Source organism: Elephas maximus, chromosome 22 (genome assembly GCF_024166365.1).
Source record: "Elephas maximus indicus isolate mEleMax1 chromosome 22, mEleMax1 primary haplotype, whole genome shotgun sequence".
Lineage (NCBI taxonomy): Eukaryota > Metazoa > Chordata > Mammalia > Proboscidea > Elephantidae > Elephas > Elephas maximus.
The window spans coordinates 60763128-60779979 of NC_064840.1; the positions used below are offsets into that span (position 1 = coordinate 60763128).

A 16852-nucleotide genomic window follows, 5' to 3' on the forward strand; every position below is an offset into this window, starting at 1 on the left:
ATAATAGTTAAGCACTCGGCTGCTAACTAAAGGGTCAGCAGTTGGAACCCACCAGCTGCTCTGCAGGTAAAAGGACCTGGTGATCTACTGCTGTAAAGATTATAGCCTAGGAAATCGTGTTGGGCAGTTGTATTCTGTCATATAGAATCAGAATTAAGTAGATGGCACACAACAACAACAACATATTACTTTTACAGAAATTCAATAGAAACATAATTCCACAGATGAGTTAAAACAAAAGAGTGGAAAAAGAGAAAACATGGAAACACTGATCATAAGAATGGTCTCAGATAAATTAGACTTCTAACAATTAGCATAACTAGAGATAGTGATATATTTTATACTGCTAAAACAATAAAGTAATCAAGAAGACATAAAACTCTTTTATATTCATGCACCTGAGTTTCATACACTTGGAAAAAATTAACAAGACTAAAAAAAGAAATCACATTTGGAGACTTCGACACTCCTTTCTCAGTAATTGATGGACCAGGTAGACAAAAAAAAAAAAAAAAACCACATTAAAGTTATAGAAGGTTTAAACATTACTGTCAACAAATTTGACCCTAAAGACCCTACAGAACATCACACTGAACAGAATATATATTCTTTTCAATAATAAAGTAAGGATTCATAAACGTATTCCAAAATATTGAAATCATATAGAGTATATTCTTTGTCAGCAAGGAATTAAATTAGAAATTACTAACAAAACAATGCCTGGAAAATATCCAAATATTTGGGTATTAACAATACACTTTTTAAATAATGCATGGGTCAAGATGAAAGCCCAGAATTAATTAGAATATGTTTTGAACCAAGCAAGAATGAAAACAATTATCAAAATTTGTATGACATAACTAAAGCATCGCTCTGAATTTTTGTTAAAAAGAGAGAAAGGTATAAAATCCATATTCATCTTTTACATTAAGAAGCTAGAAAAAAGATGTGCAAATTAAACTGATTGTTGAAAAAAAAAATGAAGATAAAGTGGAAATCAAGAAAATAAAATTAGTTCAAAAACAGAAAAAACAAAGCCACAATTGATTTTTGCGAAGAAAAACTAAGTTGACAAGCATTCAGTAAGAATGATCAAGAAAAAGAGAAAGAAAATACAAATGACCAACATCAAGAAAGATAATAGGAATCTCACCACAGAGCCAAAGGATATTTGAAAGATAATAAAGAAACCTTATGAATGACTTTATTTCAAGAAATGTGACAAGGTTGGAAAATAGCAGGTACTGCATCCAATATGAGAATAGTTACCCTGAGTAGTGTGATATCTGTTAACGAATTTGATTTGTAAGTAAAAGACCTCCCACCACATTTTGAAAAGAATGCATCACTGAGAGAAATTTATGAAGACCTAAATAACTGAAGAGATACGCATGTTCTTAGATTAAAAGACTGGATATTGTTAAGATGTCACGGGTACAGCAGATTGATCTATAGATTCAATGTAAATTCCATCTAAATCAAAGCATTTTTTTTTTGGAAATTGGCAAACTGATTCAAAAAATATTATGTAAATACAAAAGAATTAGAATAGCTGAACAGTCTGTCAGAAGAAAAAAGTTGCAAATTCTTGAAAACATAGGTAATTAAGGTAATGTGCTTGCTGTTGGTGCAAGTTTAAGCAAACAGATCAGTGAAAAGAGTGGCTAGCCCAGAAATAGTCCCCAAAATACAGGGTAATATGATTAATGACAAAGGTGCTATTACAATTTGTATTAAAAAAATGAGCCATTTGTTATCTAATCAGGGATATTAATTTCAATCCCACTTCATACCATACAGAATAATTAAGTTAGTATGAATCATGGATTTATACTTGAAAGCTGAAACCATTAAGCAGCTAAAAGAAAATATGGAAGAATATCTTTGGGCTCAGCATATTTTTTCTTCCACAGAACACAAACAGGACTAATTTGCTAATCTGGAATTTACGAAAAAGAAATAAAAACTTGAGGTATCCACTGAGAAAATTTATATCTGACAAAGTCATCATTTCTGGAAAGTTATAAAGAACTAAAAAATCAATAAGAAAAAGACAAAAAATTAAAATGGATAAGTGACTTAAAGAGGCACTCCACACGTAGGATATCCAAATGACCGTTTAACATATAGAAAAAAAAAAGAAAATTAAAATCACAAGAAGATACAATATACACTCAGGCTAAAAGAAAAAAGCGTAGACAATACCAAGTGTAGTTGAACAACCCAATCCAGTGCCATTGAGTTGAGAATATACCAATTACCAGTTGCCACTGAGTCCATTCCAACTCATGGCAACCCCACGGGTGTCAGAGTAGAGCTAAACTTTAATAGCCAAACATTGCAGGGAGGGGTAGAAATTGGTTCAAGCACTTTGAAAACCTTTTTGTCTATGTCTTCTCAAGCTCCACCTATGCCTACATTATGAGTGCATTAAAAAAAAAAAAAAAAGCTATGCTGTCGAGTCAATTCTGACTCATAGCAACTCTATAGGACAGAGTAGAACTGCCCCATAGGGTTTCCAAGGAGTGGCTGGTGGATTTCAACTGCTGACCTTTTGGTTAGCAGCCATAGCTCTTAACCACTGAGCCGTTACTCCCTGTAAGGATTACATATAAGTGCAGATATCCACCAAATACAAGAATGTTTTTTGCAGCTTTATTCAAAATAACCCCAACCTAGAAACAATCCAAGTGTCTCTCAGTAAGAAAAAAAAAATGGGAAAATATATTGTAGTGTATCAAAGCAATGGAATACAAACATAGAAATGGTTTACTTCTTAAGACCAAAAATTTCAGATTGGATGCTCTTTCCAATTTCAAATTCATCTGTACTTTCATACAACATTTAACATTAAACATTAGGAAAAATCTAACCAGGGAAATGTGACCAAATGAAATTTGGTACAGCAATACTAAAGGAAACAGCGACCTTAGGACCAAAACTGATATAAATTTTATATCAACTACAACATAACAAAATTTCACTTGCAAGTGTTAACATTCCTAATAATATATTGTCAAAATATATGTACAAATGCTGATAGTGCTACTAGAATAAATTGATACAATACAATTTTACTTGGATACTTTAACAAAATTCTGCGACAAATACAGCAAATTCAAAGATTATTAAAAAGCTTGATCTAAGAGACACATAAGAAGCCCTAGTGGTGCGAGGAAACCCTGGTGGCCTAGTGGTTCAGAGATACCACTGCTAACCAAAAAGGTCAGCAGTTCGAATCCACCAGGCATTCCTTGGAAGCCCTATGGGGCAGTTCTACCCTGTCCTAAGGGATTAGTATGAGTTGGAATTCACTCGACCAGCAACAGGTAGAGTAGTAGTAGTGGTGCAATGGTTGAGCATTCCCTTGCTAACCGAAAGGTTGGCATTTGAGCCCACTAGTGGCGATCTGCTTCTGTAATGATTTAAAAAAAAAAAAACCTGTTGCTGTGAAGTCAGTTATGACTCATAGCAACCCTATAGGACAGAGTAGAACTGTCCCATAGGGTTTACAAGGAGTGCCTGGTGAATTCGAACTGCTGACGTTTTGGTTAGCAACCATAGCCCTTAACCGCTACACCACCAGGAAATCCTGTGGGGTAGTTCTACTTTGTCCTACAGGGTCTCTGTGAGTTGGAATTGACTGGACAGCGCACAACAAGAGGCATGTATAGAAATTTACTTTCAAATATTAAAGAATTAAGGTTATGGAAAATACCTAGAATTTAACCATATTATTACGTTAAACTGGTCTCTCTCACACACACACACACACAGGTGGAGTATATATTAACGATTTTACAGACTTTAAAAATAAACAGGATTGTAAGAATGACATAAATAAGATGTTCTACTGAAACTTTGGAGTTGAGCAGCCTAAGGAGTCATCAAGAATTTTTCACTATTCATTTTTTAAAAAAAAATAGATTCTAGTAAAGTTTCAAATTTTAATTCTCATATTGCTTTTATATTGGTAATACGTGAAATACGCCAACAGTGAAGGTACTTCTCTAGGTAATGTATCGGATGCCTTTATTATGTTTTATCACATTAATTTTCTTGTTTTTCTTAAAATGATTAAATTATTCTCCAGATGAATGGGCTACCACTCAAAAGTTTGTGTTTTGCTTGTTTCTTTGTTGTTTTTAGTACTCCAGAACCATAAGCCTGGAATCATTTGCAGTTATTATAGCTCAGTTACTGAGTCTCAGTATGGGGATAGCGTTTGATGACGTTAACAAATGTCAGTGCTCAGGAGCTGCCTGCATAATGAACCCGGAAGCAGTGTAAGATGTTTTGTTTTACATGTCCACTGGATGATAATTTTGACGTGTTTAAATTAAGAAAATGTAAGCTGTACGAAGAAACACTAATGACCAAGAAATAGCCATGATCAGTGATCCCCAAATCAGAATATACATTCCAATACTCACGCTACATATCTATCTCAATATCTTTTGTTATCAAATATCACTTTTACATTTTCATGTGTGACCTAAATTTCACCAGTATATTTGTTTGGAAAATATACCCTTAATGAAGGATTTGATGGGAAAAGTATATGCTGTGACAACTACACAAGAATAATTAGTGTCTGCCTTGTTTGCATTAACCTTCTTCATCCTTCGCTGGCTCAGCCTTAAAACTTGGCATCTATACATTTCAGATAAGCTCTCATTCAGGCTTTTGTCTATCTCTACCAAAACCCACTGCCATCAAGTCGTTTCTGACTCATAGCGACCCTATAGGAGAGAGTAGAACTGCCGCATAGAATTTCCAAGGCTATAATCTTTACAGAAGCAAATGGCTACAACTTTCTCCTAGGGAGCAGCTGGTGGGTTGAAATGGCCAACCTTTCAGTTAGCAGCTGAGCACTTTAACCACTGTACCACCAGGGCTCCTATATATCACTACCACAGCAGGTGAGTTTTGTTGTTGTTGTTTGGATGTGTCCACGGAGCTTACATGACCTTGCCTTGTACAAGTTGTGCTGGCTTCCCCAGTATTGTGTACAGTCTTATCCTTCACCAAAGTTACCACTTATCTATTGTCTAGTTAGTGTTTTTCCAACCCTACCCCTCCCCTCCCTCATAACCATCAAAGGTTGTTTCTTTTTGCGTGTAAACTTTTTCATGAGCTTTTATCATAGTGGTCTCATAAAATATTCGTCCTTTTGTGACTGACTTATTTCACACAGCATAATGAGTTGGCCACTTTTGGTGTCTTTATCATGCCCCTAAGAAATAACCAAACCTATTTGTTATATTGCCACTGGCCCTAGTGGCACAGTGGTTAAACATTTGGCTGCTAACCAAAAGGTTGGCAGTTCAGTTCGAATCCACCAGCCATTCCTTGGAAATCCTGTGGAGCAGTTTTACTCAGTCCTATAGGGTCACTATGAGTCAGAGTTGAATTGATGGTAACAGGTTTGGTTTTTGGTTTCATGAGATTTTATAGTTGGAGGATACTTTTACTCAGGTGTTTAAGGAAATTGTTATCCAGTCAGGGATGGAAGGTACTGTATAAATGCTCTGCTCTATCATTTTTTTCATATGGTAAACTCCGGGAGATATTTTCTGTGTTTCACTAGATAATGCAGTGTTATCTGTGATTTCTTCTTTTCCCATCTCACTGTTCCTGCTTCCACAATCACTCTTAAAAGTTGCCTGCTCTCAAGTCCTTGTTTCAGAGTCTGTTTTTAGGGTACTCACATTACAGAAGTTGGTATCAGACATGATCCTAGAAAGCCAACTTTCAGAATGGGAGTGTGGAAAGGGATCACTAACTGGTCCAATGGCAACAAGAACAGCCTTGGCTGCGGACTTTGCAAAGGCCCTACCTGAGTCTAGTGTTTCTTAAAATAATGCTTTTCTTTTTAATTACCTCTCCACATCCTTTCATTGCCTCCAAATTAATTACTAGAATTAGATCTCAGTAAAGCCTGCATGGGGAAATACAGTCAATGCTTGGGGAAGAAATAGATGACTCCACAGAGAGCTGCAGGGCCTGGTTAATAATAGGTATTAACAGGAATAAGGACCCCTTGTGACAAAGAGGGTCACTATGAGTCAGAATCGACTCGACGGCACTGGGTTTTTGGGTGTGACAAAGAATTTTCAGAGTGTTGGAACTAAGGATCAGAACATAAGACTGGTTAAAGAATATTTTATTGACTTTGGAATATTATCACATGACTTAGGATGAAACATCATGGCAAGGACACTTGGAGTCAGTATTAAGATGCTGCTGCAGTGGCTCCTAGTTTTTCTTTAGTGAGTGAGCAATGGCTCCGAGAAGTCTAGACACAATCATGACCCATAGCAAATGAAGTAGAGAAGCCAGAATTATATGGAAAGAATATTGAGAAAAGGGAACAGAAAACTCAAGAAAAGGATTTATTGTCTGAGACCAGAGAATCCATAACCTGACCTGCTCTCCAAGAAGGCCTAGAAGATGCTTCCTTTACTGAAATAGTTAGGAACACACTAGTGACAGGGAGACTGGAATTCATTGATAAATGCAGAGATGCCTGTCCTCCATAGGCCATTGTCAGTAAGATATCCTATCATGAAACCGAGCTACTTAATGTCATTTGGAGTGATAGGCAACTGGAATACCAGTCCTTAACCATCAGAGACAAGGTTGATGTAATTTCTACCACAGGTAGCAAGACCAAAGTGGCAATCACAGTGCTTTGACCTCTAAAGATTTTTGATGACATTTAATAGGCTCCTAGTGGTAAGATCATTGGGCGGCAAACTAGGGTATTGATTTTCATGTAAAACCAGAAAAAAAAAAAAAGAGAGAGAGAACTGGTGAGCAGAATGCTCTTGTAAGCTGCCACATTGGATAATTGTGATGCCTCAATATGTTTCAGGGTTTAAACCAGTTCTCAGACTTAGAGTCCACTTTTTGAAGGATTATCTTTAAAAAATACAATAAATTCCTTCTCAGTCTTTCACCAGAGGGACTTGTGCCCATTTACCAAAATAATTGTACACTGGAGAATGGAGATTATTAGATACAAGGTCTGAATTGACACTGAGACCTGGGGAGCACCCAGGTAGAGTGAGGAAGCCAGAGTATCAGTGGAGTGCACTCCCAAGACATCTCACATTGGATCAGTTTAGCTCATGACCTCAGCCTGTGGTACTTTCCCTGGTCTCAGAACTCATATTTGGGGTAGATATACAGATCTCACATAAATTCTACGACTTGTAAAGTTAGAATAATTATAGTAGGAAGGGCCACATGAAAGCTCATGAAACTAACCTCAATCCCAGATGGATTAGTTAATTAGAACAATGACACATACCGGGTAGAATAGTAGAGGTTAAAACCATTCTCAATGTCTTCAAGAAAGTAGAGAAGATGGTCCCCATAATATCCCCATTCAATTCTCCTGTATGACTCTGGAAAAAACAGATTTTTTATGACATTTTAGATAGGCTGTCAGAAATTTAAGGAAGTGATAGTACCAATTGTAGCTGCTATAGTGGATGTGGTATTGCTAGTGGAATAGATCACAAAGCTGTTGTTTTGACATTTGTTTTGACCTTTCTAGTTGGATGCGTAAATTCTTTTCACTGTGAATCTTTTGCCTAAGGAAATTGTGTTTATGCAGAGCAAAAACAATTTGCAAATTATGTGGATAGATCTTCAGTTTACATTCATTCTCCTGCTCTAGGCCTATATTAACCCCTGTATTCTATGTCATACATTATTCTACAGTCACCTTAGTTGTTTTGACATTTCATAGAATATCAGAAAGGTTCACTTTATCAATGACATTATGCTAATCAGATCTTTTGAATTGAAAGAGCAAAGTATTCTTGATTTCAGAGGATGAGAAATAAACCCTGCAAAGATACAGAAGCTTGCCAAAATAGTAAATTGTTTAGGTGTCCAGTGGTTACGGTCATGTTATGACATCTCCTTGATGGCAAAGAACAAGTTATTACATTTGAATCCTTTACCACCAATCTGGGATGAAAAGTATAGTGCACGGAGAATACTATCCCCACCCATTCACTGGGTGACTCAGAAGCCTATTAATTTTCTGTGGGGCCTAGAACAAGAGAACCATCTGCCGCAGGCTCAGGCAGTTGTCCAAGATTTTCTACCACTCAGACTTTTATGATCCTTCCATTTCAAGGAAACTAGAGTTATCTGTAGTAGTTATGGACTTTTTTTATGGAATCTCTGACAAGCTCCAACAGATTTTCAGTGCAGAGTCCTAGACTTCTGGGTCTCTTCTTGATGTACTACTTAGCCATGTAGATACTGAGCTTTCAACTAAATTTGAATTTATGTTTTGGATATTATCAGATCACATGAGTCAGAAAGTTGAATGGACACAGGGGCGATTCCTGCTACAATGGATATGGCCCGTGTAGGATTCAGTTATAGAAAATCCAGAGGTTACAAGTAATTTATATGGAAAGCTGGCTTGTACCTCTATGTTACCTTCATTTGTGCCATCAACATTTCTGTCAGTTCAGAACAACAACCTTGTGGTTGTTCCTTACAAGTTGACAGAGGAGGAAAAACTCTGGGCTGGTCCATGATGGATCTGATCATTATATTGGTAGGAATAGGAAACTTTGAAGTAAAATGTAATTTTAGTCATTCCAGCGGTGTGAGGATCTTCAGTAACTGCAGCATGGAAGACTTCATACGTTTTATTTCAAAGCCAAATTCTCGGTGTCTTCAAAACCAGCCACACCTGGATCCATCTTACAAGACTTCCCTTTGTGGTAATAAACATGTTGAAGATGGAGAGCAATGTGACTGTGGACGTGTAGAGGTTGGTATTGAATAAGAAGATAGTTTTACAATAGAATTTCATCGTGCAACTAAAATTACTTCTATAGTGCTACACTTCAATTTTCTTGAACTTATCAAGCGCACTCTTCTCTAAAAGATTTAGTGTTGAGAATCGTGTAGCCATAATAACAAATAAATAAATTGATTCACAAGTTGAGGTATTTCAGTAATTTGTAGATTATCCCCATTGGTCATTAGTCAGCCTACATTCTGAGATCAGTTGCCCCTATCTCTGCATTAACAGGTCTCTTCTCCACTTCTGGTGTTTTCCGTTCCCCTGCCCCAGTGTTTCATTTTAATCTATATCTTTGTCCCATGAAGAAAGATACACATTGGGTTTGTTCGCAAAGGTAACAGGAAATTTTACGGCTTTTGACTATTCTAATCCAGGGCCCCATTTGAGTCGAAAATATTTAGAATAATACATACTCAGGTAAAGTCAGTTTTTTCAATCTGAATGAAAGTACATAAAGTTTTGGATTGGAAGGAGGTGGGGAGCATAGAGATGGAGAGAATATAATGAAAGAGAGAGGTTTGTGAAACTCATAGTGAGTGGCATGGACCTGGAACTATTGGTAAGTTGGAAAATGGAGTCAGTAGTTCTTCTCTAAATGGCTTAGTCCCTCCTGAATACTCTCAACATGGATGAAAAGTTTCTGCTGTCTAAATATGTAAGAGAGCCCACTGATGTTTCCAGCACCATGCCATTGCATCTGCTTACATCTGTCTTACAAGTGACCGTATGCAAACACTGAGATCTTCCACTGAGAAATGGCAGTCATGCATCTACTTAATATGCTCCACTAAATATGCAATAATTGAGCTTTAAATCCCTGCCTTATAACTTTTTCCTCTGGAATCCCACTTTCAGAGCAGTGACATTTTGAGAGGCAGAACTGTGCAGGAGAATTATGGAAATTCAGTATTCGCAAGCATCAGTGTCACGATGCAAGGTAGAAGTTCTCCAGCTTGGCAAGATTGACATTTTAGGCCAGATAATTATTTGTTGAAGGAGCCCTGGTGGGACAGTGGTTATGTAGTCGGCTGCTAACTGAAAGGTCAGCTGTTCCAACTCACCAGACACTCTGCAGGAGAAAGATGTGGCAGTCGGCTTCCATAAAGATTACAGCCTTGGAAACCCTATGGGGCAGTTCTATTCTGTCCTATAGGGTGGCTGTGAGTTAGAATAGATTTGATGGCACACAACAACAATTATTTGTTGAGAGGATATGGGGAGGGCTGTCCTGTGCATTATAGGACGTTTAGCTATATTCCTGGTCTCTACTCACTAAATGGCAGTAGCACATCTGGTACCAGTAGCCCTCTAGTTTATAACCACCAAATGTATCTCCAGAGATTGCTAAATATCTCCTGGGGTCAAAATGGCTGCCAGTTGAGAACCACTGAAGTAACCTATACCAGGACTAATGTTTATGGTATTTTAATAATGAAATAAATGACCTAGGTTGGAGTTACTTTTGAGGCACCTCTGGGAGGATTCAAATAATAGCTACTTAATATCAGAAACATATTAAAGTATATCTTCTCCTTTATTGTATCTTGATTTGATTCTGCCTGTATCAGTAAGAATCAGAGGTCCATTTGCGTGCCTAGGCCATGGTGGTATAATGGATGGGCATGTTTCAGAAAATCTTGCCCCTCTAATGTGCTCCAACCCACTTGAGGAATTTAATAAATATTTGCTGAATAAATACATAAACAAATGGAACCATGCTTGGTTAACATGGGTGTTGAGCATGTATTCCATAGTTTTTTTTTTTTTTTTTTATCATCATTAACAAATTTATTTGAAAGAAGCAAAATGCATTGCTTACTTTGGAGTATTTGATTTGCATTTCAGGAGTGTAGAAGAGATCCATGCTGTGAATATAAAACATGTAGATTCAAAGGAAATGCAGTTTGTGCTCATGGATCATGCTGCACTCAGTGTAAAGTAAGAACTCTGTCATTTCTATACTAACCACATAATTTAAACAATCATAGTCTTTGTCATGCTTATGACTTCATCCTGGTTTATTCAATATTATTTTCTTCATTCCCTCAGTTAAGAGAAAAAGGAGAAATATGTAGGTTATCAGAGGATGAATGTGATCTCACTGAGTATTGCAATGGTTCCTCTAATTTTTGTCCAGAGAACTTCTATCTTCATGATGGCTATAGATGCAACATGAACCAATGGGTCTGTATGGAAGGAAAATGTAGGGATGGGACCAGGCTATGTGAAGAAATCTACGGTAAAGGTATTTATTATAATTGGATTTCCATTGCTTTTATTTTTTGAAAGCTGAAAAGAAATTTCCAGGTTGATAATAACATGACAAATTCAATATAAATATTTAAAGGATTATAGAAACAGATGATATATACCCTCAGGAGAAATTTTTAAAAAATTCTCTTAGAACTCACCCGGAAATAAAATGTTGACTTATTTCTACAAAATGTAAAAAAGATAAAATTCCAAATTATGATCATTTGAATTTGTGGATTCGAGAACCCAGACCTGAATAGATTCAAGTATCTTATCCTTACTCTTATCTATAATAGCATTGTTTTATATAGGACAAATGAGTATAATTGTAAACATTAAAATATGCACAAATGCAAATACAGATATAATTAAAATCACACACATACACGAAGTAACATAGTCACACTTGAAAATGCAAGCAATCTCAGTGGAATAGTTCCTGAAATCATTTTATGAAACAAAACCAGAAAACTGAATTTATTGCTTTTTAAGTAAAGGAGGCCTTCCAAAAGCTGACTGCTATTCTTATACAGGGTTTATTAGAAAACATGGAATTCAGAGATTAGCAGACTTTCAGAGGCAGGTGTAAACTGATACCGGCTGCAGAAGTATCCTACCAGCAATTATGAAATCTTTGATTAGTATTAAGCATTTAGGAATGAGATGAAAAATAAAACTGTGACACAGGATGTGTTTAAAGAGTTCGGATAGAAAAGGATGGGAATAGCAGCAAGGGATTATTTGGGATTTTCATAGCAGAGGCAATCAAATGGGCCAATCCTTCCCCACTGGACTGGTAACAAGTCCGGCTCTTTTTTTCTGCATAAATAGAAGTAGGAGGAGTTGCTAAATGGCTATCTCAACTCTTTGGACAGGAATTGGGCTGGACCATAAGACAGAAAATGATGCTGGTGAAGAGTGAGCTTCTTGGCTCAAGTAGACACATGAGACTATGTGGGCAGCTCCCGTCTGGAAGTGAGATGAGAAGGCAGAGGGGGACAGGAGCTGGCTGAATGGACACGGAAATACAGGGTGGAGAGAAGGAGTGTGCTGTCCCATTAGGGGGAAAGCAACTAGGAGTAAATAGCAAGGTGTATATAAATTTTTGTCTGAGAGACTGACTTGATTTGTAAACTTCCACTTAAAGCACCATAAAAATAAGAATAAAAAACAAAATGGCTATCAACTACAAAGATGAGCGTGCAACTAAGAATCACTAAACATCTGAGAAAAGCCAACACAGCTCAGAGAACAGAAAAAAATGTATCTGAGGAAAGAAATTTAATACAGCCATTAGATTGGGGACTGGCGATAAGTCAATATGGTTAATTAATATCTATAATAAGATGAGAAAGTATATTTAGTCCTTATATTGGAGCAAATGATTTTAACTCTTGATGAGGCATTTTACAAAAAAAAAAAAAAACCTCATTAAGGATCTCGGAAATTAAAACTCTACTTAAAAATAATAACAAATATGTTATTTGTTATTGCCTGCCATGACAGAACTGAAATGTAAAACCTCATAAGCTCATAATAGGAACTGAGAAATTCTTGCTTATTGATAAGCACACAGCTGCAGAATTAAAAAAAAAAAAAAAAAAAGCAGCATAGGAGTATAAAAAAGCACATACCTGGATTCACAGACTTTTTTAATTGTGGTAAAAAAAAAAAAAAAAAAACCAGTGCTGTCGAGTCAATTCCGACTCATAGCGACCCTGTAACTGTGGTAAATATATATGCGATAAAACATTGGCCATTCCAACATTCTTTACATGTACAATTCAGTGACATTAATTATATTCATCATGCCAGTTAACCGTCACCATTATCCATTTACTATCTTTTCTATCCTGAATAGAAGCTGTCTCCTCAAAGCAACAACTCCCCCCCGCCCTCCCGCCAGCCCACCTCTGGTAACCACTAATAAACTTAGATCTTGCTACACTTGCCTATTCTAGATATTTCATATAAATGAGATCATACAGTATTTATCTTTTTGTGACTTACTTATTTCACCCAGCATAATATTTTCCAGGTTCATCCATGTTGTGGCATGTATTAGGGCTTTATTTCTCTTTATGACCAAGTAATATTCCATTACATTTATGTACCACATTTTGTTTACCCATTCATCTGTTGATGGACCCTTAGGCTGTTTTTACCTTTTGGCTATTGTGAATAGTGTCTTAGCTTTAAACTAAGGCGGATCCAGTTTCTGAGAAGTAGACAGGTTTTCAGTTTAATGAGTTGGGAAATACAGAAGATTTTCAACAAAAGTAATTTAAAAAAAAGATTTTTTTCAGATGGACTAATTATGGGATGTGAGAGTCAAAAGTGCCTCCAAGTTTTTTGTTCTGAGCAAATTGTGCTTAAGGAAAAGAATTAGATTGGTATATCGATATATAGAGAGAGACATACTGATGCAGAGGAGCCCTGGTTGCACAGCCATCAAGAGCTTGGCTGCTAACCAAAGCTTGGGAGTTCAAATCCACCAGCAGTTCCTTGGAAACACTATGAGCCAGTTCTACTCTGTCCTGTAGGGCCACTATGAGTAGAAATCAACTCAATGGCAATGGGTTTTTTTTTTTTTTTGGCTTATTGATGCAAAAGTAAGTTGTAGACTTATACTTATGTTTTGATTTCATAATTTAAATATAATACAATGTAGAAAAAAATGAAACAATGGAAAGTAAAATGGTGCTGAATTTTAAGAAGTGCCTTCTAGGTAATGAAGACAGATATGAGAAAAGAACACTTTAAGTCTTCAAATATTTTATTTAAAAAATGGAATCTGTGTGATTTTTCTTTTTTTCAATGATTTTAAGAATTGAAACATATTTTGAATAACGTATTTTAAAATCATTCCAATTAAAAAAAATTTTTTTAATTGAGTATTTGAGATTTGGTTTATGGTCAATATGACTAAATCTCTTTACTTTTTCCAGGTACTCTATACGGTTCTCAAGCCTGTTTTGAAGAAATTAATTCTAGGAGTGATCAATTTGGGAACTGTGGCTTAAGTCCTGGAGGATTTATACCATGTACTTTTAAGTATGTAATAAAACTTATATACAGTTTTAAGAATAGATGATTTGTACTTACTGTCCTAAATTTAAAAATACTGTCTGTCTTTGAATTAAGTTCATAACTAGTCAAATTACAAATACCTTGAAAACAATTTATATTATTTATAATTATTTCTACAAACTTCTGGATATACGTATAAAACCTGTTGCTTTTGAGTCAATTCCATCTCACATATATGCACTCTAAGTACATATTGGTTTGTAGAACTGATCTTTTTTGCACGCCACCATTTTTAGCTTAACAAATGATTATACTTGTAGTGGTGAAATCAACGACCCTTAGTAATTTTCCCATACTGATGTAGTATGGAGTTTAGAATGAGTAGTCTTTGACCAAATTGGGTTCATATTAAAATTTCTTGACCGACTGCATTTGCTACGTTGACCAAAGTCATTGGTTTTTTTTCGTCTGTAAAATGGGATGATAGTAACCAACATCTCGTTGGTGTTGCCAGGACTGTCATTAGTCACTTACAAAAACCACTGACAAGAAGGACTTACCCTTCGGTTGTACTGTATAAGATTTAGCAATAGTTATTTTATTATTAAAATCCTACAGCTAGAATGTTACTGAGACCACTCTTTTCAGTTGATATGACTTAAATATTCAGTTCTAAAGTATAAAAAGTATTCATGATATAATATATAATATAATAATGCACTCACATTTATCCATTGGTGGGATTTTAAGTATACTGATTTTGTCAAAATATCACAAATACATGATGATCATATATGCATACATGTACACATATGCATATCTTACACGGAGCTAAACATATGGCAGTTAACCAACAATTCTTTGATGATTAATATTAGCATTATGCTAAGAAAGTTTGATTATAAAATATTCCATTTGAACCTTGACTATCTTTGATTTTGGAGCTTCAGCTACCTTTAACTGAAGTAATAAATAGAAATGATGTATTTGAAGAAAAAAATTTTAATTATATGAAATATTTGTATCCTACATGAAATATTGAATATCTCCTGGAGCTTTTCTGTAGGCTTGGATAAGATCACTTTGAAAAAGTATCAAAAAAAAAAATATTTGTAGTTTCTGATATACCTCATGATAGCATGTGACCTTGAGAAAACCGCTTCTTACCGCATGTTACTTATTTAACAATAACCAAAATATGTAATTCGCAGTGTTTTCCTTGACTTCTTTAAGTGGGATTTTTTAAATGAACAAATTTGAATATTTTATTAAACACTTGAAATATTACTAAGTAGCATTATTATAAGATTTTGCTAAAAATCATAAGACAAATGAAGCATACAAAAGTTTAGGGCATGCCCACATTTGTAGTCTAGGTTATAAAAACATATCATATTTGAAAACGGGAAGAATAAGCAAATACAACAAACATGACTGTTTATGAATTAGCATTCTATGTCACTCTTTGCCTGGTCTTGGGAAAATTCAACCATAGCCTGTGTAGCTTGGTAGTGATGCAAAGATTCAAAGAGGATCCATGCAGTTTTGTGGAGCTGTTTCCTCTCTGGTAGCCTTGCTTCAGATTCCAGCACCTCAGCCTCCTTGAATTCCCCTCAATGAGATCTTGCCGCAATATGGAAAGGGCCTCCAGGCAAAAAGCTGGGACAATTAGAGGGCCCACTTTTCTTCTTTCTCTCAGTGGTCACAGTCTTCTGCTGCCTAATGCCCAATATCTGAAAAGAGCCATTTCATATATTTTGTCAAGTGGTGTAGTTGTTATCTGTGGGTTATTTGATCTAGTTCTAGTTGTTGAATAATGGCTGGAATCTCAAAGTGGTTGAGAGTTTTGTTTTTGTTTTTATAAGGGCCTTTTTTTTTTTAGGTTGTGTCTTTTTTTTTTTTTAATTATGCTTTAAGTGAACGTTTACAGCTCAAGTTAGTTTCTCATACAAAAATTTATACACACATTGTCATGTCACCCTAGTTGCTCTTCCTATAATGTGACAACACACTCCACCTTTCCACCCCAGATTTCCCACATCCATTCAATCAGCTCCTGTCCCTTTTTCTTCTCATCTTGCCTCTGGACAGGAGCTGCCCATTTAGTCTCATGTATCTACTTGAACTAAGAAGCACACTCTTCACGACTATCATCATTTCTCATGCACTACTGGTGTGATTATAAAATGGTACAGCACTTTTCATTTACTGTTTATTTTGGCACATTCTATAAGTGACGATTCTGATAAGATTTTCTAATTTGTATTGTGACATTTCTCTTTGAACTTAAAAAAAAAAAATAGTGCTATCGACCCTATAGGATTTCCTAGGAGCGCCTGGTGGACTTGAACTGCCTACCATTTGGTTAGCAGCCATAGCACTTAGCCACTACGCCACCGGGGTGTCCTGTGAACTTTAGGTTATTAAAAATGTATGTCTTATTTTCTAAATGATTATCTATTGCTTAACATTTTAATATTTCTAGCTTAATTCCATTGTAATTAAAGAACCTACTCTATGTGATTTTAATCATTTGAAGTTTGTTTAGGCTTTTCATCCTAACATAGTCTCTGTTTTGGTAAATGTTTCTTGTGCACGTAAAAACAATGTATTTTCTTCCATTGTTGAATACAGCATTTTATATACTAGGAAAGTTGGTGTCAAATGTGCTGTTCAAATGGTCTTCATTTTTAGTTCAAACCAGAAAAACTAAATCAGTTTGCTGTC

The 16852-nt window shown here is 35.7% G+C and overlaps 1 protein-coding gene across 1 annotated transcript in view; it reads left to right on the forward strand.

Annotated features, from left to right (window-relative positions):
• Positions 1-16852, forward strand: part of LOC126065480 (disintegrin and metalloproteinase domain-containing protein 2-like) — a 68277-nt gene that overhangs the window by 40270 nt on the left and 11155 nt on the right. The window contains exons 11-15 of the mRNA XM_049865502.1: positions 4150-4286; positions 8626-8806; positions 10688-10780; positions 10892-11087; positions 14044-14149. Coding sequence (XP_049721459.1) covers positions 4150-4286; positions 8626-8806; positions 10688-10780; positions 10892-11087; positions 14044-14149 — 713 coding nt within the window. The remainder of the gene's footprint in view (positions 1-4149; positions 4287-8625; positions 8807-10687; positions 10781-10891; positions 11088-14043; positions 14150-16852) is intronic.